At 39.2% G+C, this 17651-nt stretch overlaps 1 protein-coding gene across 1 annotated transcript; it reads right to left on the reverse strand. All coding sequences in view use genetic code 11, as the record gives it.

Annotated features, from left to right (window-relative positions):
• Positions 1–164: 164 nt before the first annotated feature.
• EGR_04427 (Prolyl endopeptidase) lies at positions 165–16519 on the reverse strand (the record flags this gene model as incomplete). Its single annotated transcript, XM_024493676.1, has 17 exons — positions 165–230; positions 4813–5044; positions 7517–7714; positions 8616–8732; positions 10327–10475; positions 10612–10725; positions 11615–11695; positions 12077–12115; positions 13277–13381; positions 13954–14099; positions 14167–14282; positions 14361–14503; positions 15414–15515; positions 15599–15767; positions 15816–15911; positions 15944–16071; positions 16454–16519. The coding sequence occupies 17 exons, from the start codon at positions 16517–16519 to the stop codon at positions 165–167; spliced, it is 2067 nt and encodes a 688-aa protein (XP_024351997.1).
• Positions 16520–17651: the final 1132 nt, after the last annotated feature.

Consider the following 17651-nt stretch of genomic DNA (forward strand, 5'->3'; position numbering starts at 1 on the left):
TAATCGATAACTCCACCCCCGATATTCAAGTAAAATGAACGAGGTTATAAAGGGATTTATTAAAATTTCCTTAGTTAAGCATCAACACTAGGCAAAACAGAGAACTTGGAGCCATTAGAACAAATAGGGACATGGTGCAACGAGGAAGCCATTAGAAGAAGTACTCACGGCTGCCAGGTCAGATTTAAGGCGACTTGTATGAAAGCGAAAATGTCTGCCAGTTCATCAATCTGAAACAGGACAGAAGCGTATTACTTCCGCGTAGAGTTGATATTTTGTCAATATCAACCTGTCTTGCAGGGTGTCTCAGGTAACTGAGAGCAGTACTTTTGGCAAAAGAGGAACAATTCGAGATTTCGATTGACTTTAATCTCGTTTTTCAATTCAGACAAGAAAGTTCTGGCTTTAACGTAAAAAATGAAAAGGGTAACACTTCCCATCGACTTGGTCGTCAACCCTAGTTAATGTGAAAATGCATCCTCCTTGGGGTTGCACAAGATTCTTCTTTAGACATAAATGATACTTCCTCTCTTCCTTTGCAGCATTAAGATTAATTAGGTTATCCGTACCTACATGTATCGGAGACAGTTTTCACGCTCCCAGAAATCCTTGTTTCGGTAACCGCTCCATAACCATTATACCTTCCGGATTAGCTTCGCCGAATTGCAGCTCAGGAGTACTGTTCTTTGGGCCTTGATGGTTTGTTGTTTTTAAACACGCAAATGCTAGTTTTATTCATAGATACCTTCGGCCACATCAAAATTACATGACCGTCCAAACTCATGGATAATTTCCCAGCATGGAAGGTTGAGGAAGAACGTTATCTGCGAGGTGCTGATCAAGGTCGGCCTACTACGAAGGCCTATCCAACCAACATGTTTAAGCATGTGCAAGGCTTCAAAATTAGGGATTTCGCCCTTTCCAAACTTCCCCCAGGCAGAATAATTTTTTTTAAGGAAACACTGATGCACTTTCTTACAGATAAACTTTGAAACAAATCAGAATAAAAGTATGGGTTTTTTTAATTTACTCGTGGGTCGTCTAAATTGAAGCGAAAATATTTCAGATATGTACTTTGAAACTGGTCGCATTCAAACAAAAATGATAAATTCCAACTTCATCCGCGAAGACAAAGTTCTGTTTAATCTCAGCAAATTCAGGATCAAGTGCTTAAGCGCATTACGGTCACACAATGAAGGAGCTATCGTGTCAAAACGACTACGCAATTTTCCTGTAAAAAAAGAATGCATGACTCATTTTTGAAACGCCTTAAAAGTAGCAAAGCAGTTCGCATGAAATGTGCTTGGGAACTGAGAAATAGGAACAAATTAATAAATTACGTACTTACTAAAGCAGAAGGCATAACCTAGGGTCTTTACATTCTAAACCATGAAGCGCCGAATCACATAAGTGTGAGATGGCCCACAAGGGAAATTTGCTTCTAACTTTAAATAAACATTGCTATTCAATATGTCCAACAAGTCCATCCACATGTTATGAAATTTGTCAGAATAAGAAGAGTGCAGACATTATCCTTGGTAGTAACAAGAACTGGCTCCGCTTTTCAACTTCAGTGAACTTCAGGATTTGTAAATTTATGAGATCTCCAAAGCATCGCCGAATAAGGGTTGGGAAAAGGTTAGGTTTAATGAGGTACACGAGCTTTGAAATTGATGACGCATCTTGAACTTGTAACTGATTACCTTTGGGTAAAATCATAAGAAATTAAAATCTCACGAAATCACAGTTACTTTAAGAGGCATAATTCACGCATAAAAAGAAAACCATTCTTGATCACGAGGTTTTGATCTGGCCTTTCGGACTTCGCATAGCTTACACCTTAATTTAAAACTTCAAATATGCCTCCTAAAGTTTATGAATAATACTGATCTTGTGGACGAAGAATACCAAATTTAATTTACTCCGTTACAGTCTCCGCAACAGATGTGTACTGCCTTGATGCTAACATATGCTTGGGGACGCGAGTAAAAGTGCCGGACACCGCTCGCTTCTTCCGATATTGGATATGGTAATTAAATAAGTTCGTGCGTTTTTATCACAGCTAAAAAACAAGTTAATCATCAATAAATCCAATAATCTTTCCTCAGCGAGACGCAGACCTGCCACTTCTACTCATGTAAAGCGTTTGGTCTCCAGAAACGAGCAACCTAGATATACCCACCTCCGCTTCAAATTTTATTTTTTCAACCTGTCCCATTTCCCATGTGATTGGCTGGTGCCAAAATGATAGTGATTTGGAGAAATATCAGAACGGTGCAAAGGATAGAGGCGATATCTCCCCCCATCCCATCCTAAAGGGCATTGTGAGGCCTTCTTACGGGTACGTTTGGAGGCGGCATAAGATCCTGAGTTGTCCTGTTAGAATGTGGGCAACATAAAAAACTGCACGAACTTTTTGGTCAATGATGACTTTACTTGAGTAACACCGGTATTTAGATAGTTGAGAGAGTCGGTCATTAAACGGAGTATTACCAAATAAACGAAGCAACGAAGGCTGAAACCACGATGACAAGATGACCACATTTTAACACGGCCCGTTCCTTGATCAAGAACAAAGATAGAGGTATTTGCCCCTAATTGAAAAATGTAGACGTAGAGTATTCCTATCCTAAATGTCAATTAAGAGAGAAAAATGAAGAATCGGTAATTTGCGAGATTGTAAAGAGCTGGAAATAATCCATATAGGTGAGTAGATAGCGTCACAGTAGCATATTCATTTTCAGCATATGATATGGGTGACGTAATCAGCGTTTCATTTAAGGCAGAATTGCTTTCTCGCAACATTTCTGAGTTTAACAAGCCTAGTACATTATATCTTAAGAAAATAACAAAAGTCTATCACAAGAACATAAATTATGCTCCCAAAGTACATTGATTCTGCCATGGAAATAGGCATAGTCTTTCGATGTAAAAAGAGGTCAATAATATTTTGAGCTCAAAACCTTTCCTAAATGGTGGATATATTTGATTGACCCAGAGACAAATATAAGATTACAGCGGCCATACCCTTTTAGATGAAAATTCGTGCATACGCATGAAACGATCTGCCCATTTAACAAATTAGTTACAAAAGTATACCCAACAAAGCGAAGAAATGCCTTTGACGAAATGACGTGTTGAACCCGTTCAAGCTCTAAACTTATGCCAGATTCAGACACAAAGTGGAAAAAAACAAGCGTAATAAAGGTGCGAGAGATCGTTTAATTCATGTATCAAACAATATATCAACTCATTAAGCCAAACCCAATTTTGAAAATATTTGTTGAGAAAAAGAATGAACCTATGCACCTGCAAACAATTGGGAACACGGCATACTTGCAGACACTTATGCAGACGCCTAAAATCGCTAAGCTGAGTGAATGCGCTATGTGAACGTTAGATATAAATAAACACAGAAGGACTATGAAAGTATATTTTGTCAACTTTAAAAACAAACAACCGTCCCCGATGGTAGTCGTATTTAGATTAATCTCATCAAATTACTTCGATCATAAAAATTGGTTACGTTTTTGCCGTGAATTTAACCCAAGATTGAAAACAGTAAAAAGCTGTTAGTATTAAAATTTGATGTACGTATTCAAATGTGGGAAAGAATCTGGTAAGGTAAGAAAGTCAAGAGGTAGATTTTACCACATTAATTATGCCACCGAATATCAGCTGATGAATCGTCTCAAATCTTGCGTCAGTTGACTGCACAACTTCCAATGAGGAATATGAAATCGTATTCCAAGCCACAAAAAAACAAAAAATCTTATTTAAGTTGTAAAAAGTACCTTTCCCACGTTCACTGTATATTTCCCACCCAGTTTTTATGCTACGAACAGTCAAGCGTACTCAAATTGCCAGCATGATAGCCAAGTTGTGTCGATGGAAATCAGCTCCACACACACCATTCAATTGCCACAGAACAAGTTCTTATAGCTCCAAAGTAGATATTCCCATATTATGATCAATAAAGAATTCATTAATTCGATAAATTTACTTCAAGGAGACCAGGTAAAAGCCACACAAACCCAAGCGTGCATCTGATAAAGTGATGATCATGACAACTCCAGTGCAAAAAAATAGTTATACGGATTATAAAAGCTTATAATCACATAATTTACATGATTAACATACAACTGCATACAACATGCAGCTTTTGCTCGGAAATAACAAGTCATCTACAATTTACCAAAAAGTGTAACAAAATACTGCAGCTTATAAGATGGTATTCACGAACCAAAAAAGGTTCATCGTAGTGATGGTAATGATAGTCATAGTAGCTGAAGAAATTAGAAACAGCCTAATTGTAATTTTAAATGTTTGTTGACTGCACAAACTAGTACCTAAGAAGACTGCGACACCATTAAACAGTGGCATCCCCCTTTAAAAGTTATTTTCTGGGACCTTTAACTGATTAAAGCAAATTATCAAGAACACCCATACAAGCAACGTCTTTACAATAACTGAAAGGCAGGGACCAACAAAGTGAGACATCGACTCTTAAGCATAGTAGTACTTAATAAAATTGGATATACTTCCAGTACTGTCTTACCACAGAGTTAATTTAGGCAGGCTTTTTAAATATTCTGAGAGATTTCAATACCTAATACTTGTCTTTAATCAATGCTAGGAATCAGAGAGCTGTGGAAACAAGAAATTGCTTATAGAATCTTTTGAAACCCAAAAGAAACGATTGTTTTATACCTAATGATTTTCCACCAGCACCAATCTGTCTCCTGAAGGCAGGTTAAAAAGAAGGTTTAAATGAAATTCACCTCAAAGAGGAATAGAGGGAGAAGGTCTTACCTTCTTTGAGGTTGGTTTGCCGGCCCCATGGCCACTGTTGGTTTCGACACGGAGGAGTAGGGGATTGGTCTGGGAGGGACAGGTGCGTCCAATGACCTCCTGCAGCGTGGCAATGTACTTAAGCGAGTGCAACGGTGCCACACGGTCGTCGTGATCGGAGGTAAGCACTAGCACTGCCGGGTACTGTACGCCCAACTCGGACGGCCGCCGAATGTTGTGTAAAGGTGAGTACCTATGGGCAGAGACGTGAGGAAAAACATATATGAATTGTCACTTGTGGGTAGCATAAAACAATTTTCTTTCACTCCCCTACCATGTTGAAATGCTCGGTTTAGTTAAAAACCAAGTGGGCATTAGTAACGTGACTACGTAGAAAGCGTCACCAGTCTTCCTGCTATATGCGCAATCTCAATATTGGTGTCTCGTGGGGGAAAAGAAAAAGCATGCCAACACACCTTAATGCTTCGAAGAAAAAAAACACCCATTCCACTTTCATCTCTAAACATTGGTAGATGTAGCATGGGTTTTCTGAAACCTATAGTATTTAAGGCTTGGTTTTGTGACAATGAGTAAAATACTTAACTAAAAATAAAATATACGGGTGCGTCTATGGAAACGAGTCAGTATCGCACCTGGTTCTCATGAACATAATACGTTTGAGGGGAGGGAGCTAGAAGTTTTATCATTTCGGAATGAAAAGAACCTAGTTGCATCGACCCTTCTGTTACCTAAGCAAGTTGCTAGAACACGTTCTTCCCCCTCAAACGTTGTATAACATCACAGTTATTATCGGATCTTCATAACGTCAGCCATATCTACCGACTATCTTCGGTTTTTTTTTTAAAACTCGTTTCATTGAAAAAATTCCTTAAATGTTGTCGACTGGCTCATAACCACTTCTTTCGTAAATTGATCAGTCTTGATTTTCTACAGGCGGGCACGTTCGTATATTGCATCGCGTCGTATAACCGCTTCACAGATCTGTGATAAAGTACGCCTTTTACACAACAAGTGAAGATATCAGGACCTTGCAAGCAAGCAACTTAGGTGAATCATCAACATCTTTCGATTCTTGAATACGAAAATTTACAAGTGGTTTGCACTGATGAGAGTACTTAACTAGGGTCTTGCATGCATGTCTTCAAGTCGATTTGATTAATCACAACACCGAAAATAACAAGTTGCAATCCTAAAATCCAAGTGATAACTCGAAATCACAATAGTAAAAGAAAAGGATCTCACGGAATGGCATTGTAGCACGTATGAAATATTATTTAAAACGCCATCCACCGAAATGTTTCGATGAAAGCCCTATTTTGGGACACAATTTGAATAGTGATTTCAGACGCGTTATTTATTAAGGTTTATTGAAATTAAATGATAATCATTGCGCTGTGGACTTTTGCAGGTTTCTGCACATTTTAACCTTTGGCAAAACAAAGTACACCACTTAATTACCTACACGTTCATTTTCATTTGCAATAGTAATCCGATAGATGATGCCAATAAAATCACCTCTTTTCTGCCATCGAAAAAAGGGACATTAGTTCACATCCGCTTCCACATAGTCATCACATAAGCCTTTTCCCATTAAAATGACATGGTGCTAAAGCTGGGCTGTAACCTGAGATGCGGTGTGGAAGCAAGCGTGATTACGTAACGGTGAAATTCGCTAGCAGACTTTCTCTACTAGAATTTATTGGGGGTCCTGATTCCCTCCAAAGCACGTCACAGTACATTGCACTTCTGACGGATATTCGGCCTTTCTGGTGAGTTCCAAAGAAAGATTGGCGAGTCCCAGAAAATGGTTGAAAAAAAATTCTCTGCTGACGATGGGGTTCCTAATTCGTTGCCCATTCGCTTGCTCGCTCTCAGAGCCATGATAGGGGACGGAGTTTTCATCACCACTGAGTACCTGATTTATAAATTTGGCACCTTCCTCACGAACGTTTTATTGCCGTCATTTATTCGCCACACTCACTCAGTTACCTAAGGGAAAGCGTTCTGGATTAGATTTCAGAACTCAAAGTATACATGCCTTTCATGTAACTTCTTCATGCGGTACTCTTGTTTTCAAGACTCAGTCCCATATTTTTATCCATATTATTTATGACCATAAATGCAGCTGAAAGTTCCAAGTGCTCCCTATCCGTCGCACTGTACAGCCATAAAAAAGCACAAGATCAATTCGTGCTCCCGACACAAGTACACACAAAACTAACGCATGAAAGATCAAAAGTATCTATACCTTGTCCTTATCAAAAATGTCAAGATCGTCGACACAAATAATGCTTGTGTTGTCTTCGCCTTTTTTAATAATACACAAATATGAAAAGCCTTGAACTCGCTTCGCGCTATGACTTACAAATCCTCTACTCTGACGCAATTTCAGACTAGTTTTACCATATATTTCTCAAGTGTCCTCAAAAAATTCATTCGCTATCCAACAAAACAACTTCGTGTTCTATTTCGATACAATTTCCACCTCAAATAGCGGAGTTTTGAATAGGTTGAACGCAGCCATGCCCCATCATACTAGGGGAATTTAGTGAACCAAAGGTTCTTAGCAGACAGATTAAACATTTTAGTGCGCGAGAACAAATAAAGGGGCGCAGACCGCTATTACTCTAAGCACTCCAGAGGGAGAAGGTAATAGCGACGCTGAACTGAAAGGGTTCTTAGCCTTGACAAAAGAAAGACCCACGTCATAAGGTAGCGAAAAACCTCCTCTTTTGAAACATCCCCGTAATCCGACTGCCAGGCGTGACCGATGGTAAAGCGGTGAAAACGCAACATGTCTGTCACCGGCACCAGACAAATCGTGGCGCCGAAGAGGTCTGGACGCTGATTGGTGCAAACGCTCACCAACAGACCGCCATTACTGCCGCCCTCGATCACCAGTCTATAAATCAATTGAAGAGGAGAGGCTTTCAACAAGGTATTGCAAGTGTACTGAACCAGCGAGCATTAAAAGACCACTTTAGAGTCAAACATAAAATGAGGCTTCGCTCTACATCTACATCCCAGGTATCAAACGCGAAGTCCATCCTTACCAACATTGGAATAAGTCAGAGAAAATGTGCTTGGCATAAGTTATTGAAAAAAGCCCAATGTCTACAGCCTGTAAAAACCAATTCTATACTTACGTCTGGAAAAGTGCTAGTGATTTGAAACAGGGATACCTGTGATTCCAATGCCAGTTTTTGTTTATATTTATGCTAGCATTATTTATACGAACGCCATTTGGCCCATTAATATCCACTGAAAATACTAACTACTGGATTTCGAGTTCCAATTAATATGTCGAACATGTATGATTGGCAAAATTAATTTATCGTTATTTACTTCCATGATATTACAGTAAAGATGAGCCTTGAATAGACGATTTAACACTTAAACCCGGATAGATACAAAATAATCCATCCCAATAGCTTATGTTTGGATGGAAACAACATGAAATCGGTCAATATTTATTGATGTCAAGTTTGAGAGATATCAGTCCCTTCCACCAGAGCTAGCTTTCAGCTAATACACTTTGATTTCTAACTAGCAAAACACCTTGTGCGATCGCAACGGCCTCGATGAATCGCTATTCACAAGCATTAGCGCTACTGCATTGGTGCCGCGATGAAACTCACATTTAAAACAAAAGCGATTAAATACTCAGTAATTTTTACGGTGTGTTTAAAATGGCGACAATGCGTCTTTATAATCACCAAAGGATAAGAAAAATCGAAGTTGTAATGCTAAAGACCAGATGCCTTCGGACATTATTTTTAATTTGGTGAGGTGCAGACAATTACCTGTGCGGTTTCGTGTATTTGTTCTTCACCAAAAATTCAGCTGCGGCAATGAAATCATCATAGGAGTTTTGTTTATTCAGCACTTTTCCATCCGTGTGCCATTTTTCACCATATTCACTGTAAATGTAGAAATAGGAGGAAAATTTAGCCCCTCTACTGGTAGCTATGACATCGATGAATTGGGGATCTAAAATTCTATGACAAGAGGTTCTACTTACTTATCTTCGATATAAAATATTAACAACTATTAAGAAATTTAAAGATGCTAATAAGAACGCTTGAAGGCAATAGAGCATAACATCCTGTTACGCCACAATCACACAAAAGATGCATTACATCATATTATATCACACGTATCATGCATAATGTACGTTACAACATTACATCCATGTACATGTACACAAAAAAGCTACGCAGACACCGCTGAATAATGGAAGGCGAGTTGAATTTAGGAGTGACCCTTTCTAACCGCTTTAAGTCGAGAGTGCGCGAGAATTTAGATGGTAAATCAACGGAAATTTAACATCAATTATTTATGTGTAACAAGAATAAACAAGCAGATGGAAGTAAATGCGCAATGAACCTTACACAATCAAACAGCTCGAACAGAGAGCAATAGATTGTCAGTAGTGCATATGGGCCCATGCGCAATTTCTTAAAATACTCAGCAAGCGTTTCTTCAAGACTACACATTTCGGAGACATGGAAACTTCTTAATGTGTAGTAGCAGATAAGAAGACGCTATTACCATCCTTTAACATGAAGTATTTACAAGATCATTTGAGAAGAAAGGATATGATGTGAGTTGCTAAGGTTAATTATTGCCCACATCTACTATTACACGTATGCAGGTGGATCGCATGCGTGATCGACACGATCACACGTGCGTTTGGTCCTGGCTCGCATCGCCGCTTAAGCTGGTGAGACTAAGTCGTTGCCGAAACAAACAACTTCGTAACTAGATACAGCATGTGGAACGCTACTTTTCTATAAAACAAAGGTTATATAACTTATTTTAGTACCTTTTACTACTAGTGGTTGCGTGCACTACCCCTTCCGCCTCTGGTAGCCCAAGCAGAGGGGTTATTTTATTCCCTAAAAATAGATCCTGGTACGCTTGTGCATCGGTAGAATTTAGAGTCTTAAGCTCCAAAAAGAAATCAGCTATCAGAAAAATCTATCTCTTTTCGCCAAATGTGATGATCTTATGGATGAGTTGTTCTCTAAAGAAGGCTAAATCGGATAATACTCACCCTAACAAAGTGAGAAATGATGTTCGGTACAGACAATTCAACTAAGCCACTTGTTGGTCGATGTCAAAAAGCTCCTCATTTACACAATTCCCAAGGACGTCATGCAAATAAAGGCGTTACATTTTACGGTAAATAACTTCAAAAAATCTCCCAGAAACTGAGGTGGAAAGTGCCACAGTAAAATTGTAATTCAAAAAATAGGTAATCAGGATAAAAACGCCTTAAGCTGGACTGCTGCCACAGTCACTGACGGAAGCATCAATGATGACACAATTAAAATTATAATTACAGTAATTTTAAGTGGATGTCGGTCCCTGTGCGGCAAATTTGCTCCATTTACTTACATATCATCTACACAAGTACTTCATTAATATTGAGTCCTTCTAAACTCCATTCTTCCATTTTTTTTCAGAAAAAACTTGAATGTAATTAAAAAAGTGGAAAAGAGATGGACCTACCCCCCGCCCCGAATGTTAGCAACAACAGCAACGCCGTTGAAGTTTTGCAGAAACATGGAGTTTGTGAGACTATAGAAGGGATTCAACGAGATTCTAAAGCCTCCATAACCGTAGAGAAGACATGGTGCAGAACCGTCCGCCACGAAGTCCTTTAGTAGTATACAGGGTAAGCATGCTTTACACTGATCTTATCAATTAAATCGGGTTTGGATGACCGAAGCTCTAGAAGTACACTAAACCGAGGGATATTTCCATTTACTTAATTTGAGTATAACAGTGATTTACCCTTCGATGTAAGATAAACATGGGCACTCTGGTTCCATCCTTGCTGGAATAGAAGACTTGTTTCGCTTCAAAGCTGGAGAGATCCAAACCCTTCACTTTGGTCCGGAAAACAACCTGATGGTAAATTATGATAAAGCATTTGCTAGGAAAGTGAGGACGTACATAAATCATGGGGCAAATCTACAAAAATACCAAGGAATTATTTCGCCAACACAATTAGAAATGGATTCATTTGGAGAGCTCAAAAGTACTTCGATGAACAAACTCACATATATCTCGTAAATTAGGAAAGCTGAACGCCCAATCTAAATAACATCCACGGTCTCAATGATCGAATATTAAACGAACAACAGGTTACCGCATAATTCTGATTTACATCGAACAAAATTGGGACACCTAATGAATTGATAAGAAACAAGATTTACCACTCGAGACTTTGTAATTCGCTTCCATTTCAAACTCAGCATATCCAAATTCACCACATTTCCTCAGCTTCGCTACCAAGCGCAATATTCAAATTTGTGAAAGAACTCTTTTACTGGGAAGATAATAGAATATTATGGACAAGAATCACGAGAAATCAATAAGAATCGTGTTACATTGTTTAACTTAATCCATCAAGCAGTTTAAAAGCTCTGGACTAAGATGTTTACTCGAGGAGGGGGATTTGTGCGCAATAGCAGTACCCTCCGCACAATCCAGAAGTAGATTATGAAAAACTCACTACCATGTTACGCTTAACATTTTGTCTTCACAGCATTCTTGCCAGCAAGCGTCGTTAAAAGAGTTAATAATATGCTTGCTCACACAATCAAGGAGGGTATGATGGAAGCCCGAGAAACACTCATTTGTAAACACTTATGCGCGATATGCGTCAAATTGCATGATAAAAAACTGGCTCTTTTTTTAAGAATTTTGCCTCTTATATCATAATGGTATTCGCAAATAGCTAAAGCATACTGTACATAGGTTTGCAATGATTCAACACAAAAGTTGAGTTTACCTCTGGTTTCGCATCGGTGTCGGTCAGATCGTAAGAATAGATGATACCAGGTGTGAGAAATGAGACAAATTGGTAGAAAATCTATAAAGACAAGGCGTGTGGTTGATTTTACCATCATTAATGCATATTACAGCAGTTTTAGCAACTCTGAGGGAGCATTTTCTTGGCTTAAAAAGGGCCCTTTTTGTTTGCAAGCTAGCATGTTCATTTGTTTACATACATCGAAGCGTCAGGCATTTATTAACCAAATAAATCCAGACCACTCACAGATTAACGTAACTAATATAACTCGCAAATTTTGCAAAAAAACGTCAAGACCTGAAGGCTTACTTACCGATGCAGAAATTATGGTCTGGCAATAGAATTATTTAACAAGAGCACACTAAGTTAACTTGCCATGGTATCCTCTTTTCTTCCTGAAAATGATGATATGGAACCAACGCCAATGGGAATGTCTCGTACCTTCATACCGGTGTCCAATGAATGTACAGAAAGCTGGTGCTGTGGAAGAAACATGTAGTTAAGGTGTATTGTGGCTGAGAAAACTTTTGCTGTTATTACAAGCTATTTGATGGAATTGGCCGAAAACCGACAGGACTGGTCTATCTGGACCTCATTATTATTTTTCTTAGATTGATAGTGACGACCGATGTTATAGTTTATATTCTAAAAAAAACACCCATTCCATGAGTGTGGAATATTCGCATGGATAAAACCTCAAAATGCCTGGCTTACCTGAGGTGTCACTATGAAAAGGGATTTAAAACAAAGGAACATAAAGAACCTGAGAGAACTCCATTAGCCTGTAATGTTGCGAGTTATTTTCAAATACCAGTTCTCTTAATAATGAGAATCACAGAAGTTGAGCACTTTATTTCACCGGACTGAAACTAGTTCAACTTAGGTTTGACGACCTATGTCCTAAAAGTCAAAGTCCTTAGAAAACATCCCAAAGATTTAATTATTGTGCTAGTAGAAGTGAGTAGCAGTGTATGGTAAAATTTTAAGAAGTTACATTGTGCACTTGGCTCAACCATCTCCTAGACTTTGGAATTACAGCTGCCCAAATTAAACTTCAATCTCATGGCTTTTCCCCTGCTACGCTGCACACACGAGAAGGTTCTTTGAGTTTCAAGAAGACAGACTGGTGGGACCTGCAAACTCTGCCCGCGATTTTAAGCAAAGTTATTTGACTATTCTTCAAGCATGCTTCGCAGATTAAATGATGAACACATTTCAAGGGAAGTTTACCTTAAAGCAATCGAATCAAGTTCTGATGAACATAATCATCCTGCGACCAAATAAACCCTTTTTAAAAATATAGTGGTCTTCATTCAATGTTCCTACGCTGTTCAACACAGCCGCAATAGAATTGCGTACTTGGTGAGGGTAAAGACAAGAAATTGGTAAAATGGTTGTGCTATGCTCTACGCAAGCGTATTAAACACATCCACTAGAGTTCACATTCATGCTGTTTTGCAGTTCAATGAACGATTTTAGTTAACGACCAAAGGATCACAAATAACGAGATTTAAAGCGGTTTAAAAACGTGGAGTCACAAGTACCACCCGAGATGAGATACAAATGAGGATATATTGAATTTAACATCGAAAAACTACAATCAGTAATGGTCAAGACTTAAGCTGCACACAAGATACTTACACAAACATCCTTCATGTAGCAGACAACGAGATTCTCTCGATTGACGCAGGCTGTCCAATCGAGAAGGCAATGCTCGTTGTGAGGAATGAGATCAATCCATTTCTCCTAAAATGCGCACACCCACATTACACATGAAACTGCGTTAGAAACCCCAATATGTGAACAAGTAGTCATCGGAAGTCGTAACTCGCATGGAAACGATGTGCATTTGCACTAAATTTCACGTCAGCTAACTCCTTTCACAGAATTACTTGCATGCACTTCCATTAATAGTGCTTAATCATAATCTACCCGACGACAGACTTAATGCTTCCCGACCATGTAAAACAATAAGATACTTTAAGAGACTGTCTACGTCCATCATAGCGATTTCTGATATGCAATATAGTAGTTCGAGAGTAAGCCAATGTGCAACCTAGTACGTTAGTTTAAATGCACATTTTATCAGCATGAGGCCATACTACCAAACGGATCATCTATTTGAATTAGTGCACAAAAGGGAATATCTTCCACGAATTAAAATACAACAAAGGAAATTTTTAATCAAGTCTCTAATATCGTTTATTTACATGCACACACCCATCATTTATATCGGTAGTTTATTATGCATGCGACAGATGATTTGAGCGTGAACTTTATTTTATGAATAAACTGCAATTTGGCTAGAATGAACTCACACGATTGAGATCATCCAGATTGATTGCGATAAGTTTAAACATGGGAGCGTTGAGATCCGTCTGAATGATAACCTTGCGACCATCGTTGGTTATATAGTCAAAGACCGCTTCGAACTTGTCCAAAATGGGCGTCAAATTGAGCTTGCCTAGAGAACGTCGGGGTACACTCAAATCCACCAAATACAGAAGAAATAAAGGTGGAGGAAAACTAACCGGTGATGTCATAATTAATCTTCTCCAAGTCCACAAAGTAGAGAAGATTGTTGCAATCACAGCCAGCGTGAACCGTGATGAAGACGTAGCGACCACAGTCAGTGACCTCAGCAGAACTAGTTGGTGAAAAATAAGTCTCTTAATTGATAAGGAGAGACTCAGTTGGAAATGAGGTAAAAAAGACTGTTACTGACCTTAATAACTTGGGATTGTCTGGCCACTCAACACAGAGAACGTCCTCCGACTGTGGCTGTCCCAAGCGGTGGTACATGAGCTTCTGGTTCTCGTTGGAATCGGTCTCCGTTCCATCAGCGGTTAAAGCTGCATCAGGATAACACTGGAAGTAGGATCGAAACGGTTAGAACAATTATACTATTTTGAACGTCTTGTCACCATCCAAGGCGGGTGTAATACATACATAATGCTAGTTTTTTACCAGCATATGTAGTGGCCACCACAGTTAGATATTTGTGCACGAAGCATTCGATAGCCTAAAATGTCTACCACATCTGAGAATTCACTACGGAACCATAGAACTCAAGAAGATAGTGAAATTTTTTCGGTTAGGATATATCTAGCACGAAAAGTGTGTCGATGGTAAGAAAACTTCCACTAAATTCAAAAACCCTCACATTGGTAGTAAGCTCCGTTAAAGATGAGAATGGAAACCGGGATGGATGATGATGTCCTGTGAACGATCACTGGGAGAGGACTATTCCCGAGACACATGACACTTAACATTTAAAATACTTTTTTCTTTTCGGATGGGATGGCAACGGCATTAATTTTACCTCCGCTGGAGTTCACAGTGAAGCACTTCAATGCTTCCCATTCTCCTATTTACTGCATTTGTCCTATAGCGTCTTTATTTTAGATTTGAATACTAAAAGTGCGCAGCAAACCCTTGCAATAGTACAGCACCAAAAACGTGACTGCTGTTTAAGATCTTAGCACATAAAAATATGCAGCTAAATTCTGCCAAGTATTCTGATATTCCGTCAATTTTTTTGGAAGAATTATTGCAGATTAAGATCTTGTAACCAAGGTTATTTGCGGTAATGCTCAATGGGCGCGAGATAATTCCGAATAAGTAAACAGAATAACGTTGTTGCGGGACAACAAAGAAATCGCTATTATTTAATAAGAGTGCACCAAAACAAATAGACAAAATTGATATGAGGGACCATGAATAACTGAGCAATAAAAAATTCACCAAATGAAACTAGGTATGTAGACCTACTACTTACGCCGTAGAAAAAGCCCTTGTTATCGATTGTCCAATTGATATGAGGAAATTTGACGCGTTCTATTTTGTCCTCCAAGTCTTCACCAGTAGCTACCTTTCTTACCTACACAAAGAATTAACACACTGAATAAAAGCTCTGAAAGGTGATAACCAGATGCTTATGGTTGATAATTTAATGAAACTTACCCGGATCGTGACCCAATCAGAGCCGGCATTACTCAGACCATAAGCAAAATATTCACCATCCTTAGAAAATCCATAGGCGTTGAGAGAGACTAAACCATCTTCAGAGAAGGCGTTTGGATCGAAAAACACCAGAGGCCTCCCTTTCAGATTATCCATAACATAAAGCACACTAAACACACAAGGTGTCGAGTCTAAGAGTTCGGAAAAGGAAGCATACGGTTGATTTTGCAGACCGCTGTTATAAAAGTAGAAGTATCTCTGTCCGCGTTTGAAAATGCATTGATATTTCTCATAGTCCCATAATTCGGCAATCCTGTGTGACACTGAGAACCAGAATAGTCTCACTTGGATCTGATTTGTTCTCTATAAGGACAAGAATTAAGGTAAAGGTTTGTAGTAGCATTCTGCGCGTCTACGAACGCCCTGGTTTTGTCGGAATCGGGATTTTCCAGCCATCGGTAGGGGTCGGAGACCTATTAAGGAGGTGCAATATAAGTCACTACATACAGATCATGCCAGAAGCCTAGTGTTCAGACTGCCAATGCTTTAATACACAAGTTGGAGTCAAGATTAGTAAAGGGATAAGTTTAACACACGATAAAAATAAAATAACCGAACACACCCAAATGCTCATAACTTAAAAAGGACAATTTATTGGCAGGGTACCATGTGGTATAAGCACGTCCATAAGAATCAAACGACAAAAAACAGGAAAGTTCACTGACATGAAATCGGGATTTTCTACGTGGAAACTCCCATTCATACTGTTTCAGATGCACATTGAAAATGTGCCTCACTTAATGGACCATACGACTCAATATGATTCAGTACATTCGCACCGAAACAGAAACATACTTTTAAGCCGAAAAAGTCATCAACCACAGTATCATCCTTGTGAAAAACAGGATAGTCCCCGACCATGATTATACGGAACAAACAACAATCAACGCAGGATGGACAAACCCAACAATTAATAGAATCAAACGACCTTGAAATGCAAAACCGTTGCATATGAAAAGCTACGTCTCTAAAATTATTCCTACAAATATAATGTTAACAAGGAGATTTTACTTGGTATTTAAGCGGCCTAAAGAGGTAGAAGAAAGGCGCAGGGAGTACGCACTTAATTTGCACAAAAGTGGATAAGAACCACTTAAACGCATGTATTGCAAGACATGCCTCGATAAGTGTCACCTAGAGATAATTTTGTAAAATGACTAACTGGTTTGTCTAACTTCAGCTTTTAAACACATGGGCGATTAAGGCTTCCGGACCATGACTGTAGCCTTTAAACACTTCCTTATATGAGGGACACATTTTCTTTTTTGCTTTAGAAAAGACGCAATGTAGTGACTGACAGCATCCCTATGTGTAGATAAAGATGTATTATACGGGCAGAATTTATATACATGTATATATGTGTTGCGTCCTGAGACTCCCCGAAGACAAAAGAAGACACAATACTTGGGCAGAATATATATTCAGCGCAGAGAAGGTGTCTGGGCCATTGGCATGGCCTGAAAGGCCAGCCCACCCAACGAGGCACAAGAAGGCTAATTCAAAGTACAAAAGTGGCGCCTCACCAATACCGAGGGATAAACCACTATCGTGTTACATATGTAACATACAGAAGGGAAGGGGCTGCTGGCATGGCACAGAGGTCAGCCCACCTGGCGAAGTACAATGGCCAAGACACAAAGTGGTTCTTTACCAAAACTGAGATTGAACAGCCAAAGTATTATATGGCCCCTCTCCTCCTTTAAAAGCGTCATCCCCCGGTGCTCCCATTGGTCAACCTCCTGTGTCAGCCATCATAACGTAGTCGGCACTGTGGGAAAACACCCGCCTGCCAACCGCACTGTTCAACGAATATCCATGCCACTGAGGCGATATTTAACCACAAAATCAGCGAGCCACAGCAATTCTGCTGGATGTGGAGTTTCGTCCTGTTTGGGAACTGGATTCGGGAAAGTAAATTGCTCCGACAATCACGCGTGTCCATACCTAGATGCTAGAACACTGATAATAAAGGCTGTTTTATGTAAGGGAGGAC

The sequence above is a fragment of the Echinococcus granulosus genome (assembly GCF_000524195.1).
Source record: "Echinococcus granulosus chromosome Unknown EG_S00027, whole genome shotgun sequence".
Classification (NCBI taxonomy): Eukaryota; Metazoa; Platyhelminthes; class Cestoda; order Cyclophyllidea; family Taeniidae; genus Echinococcus; species Echinococcus granulosus.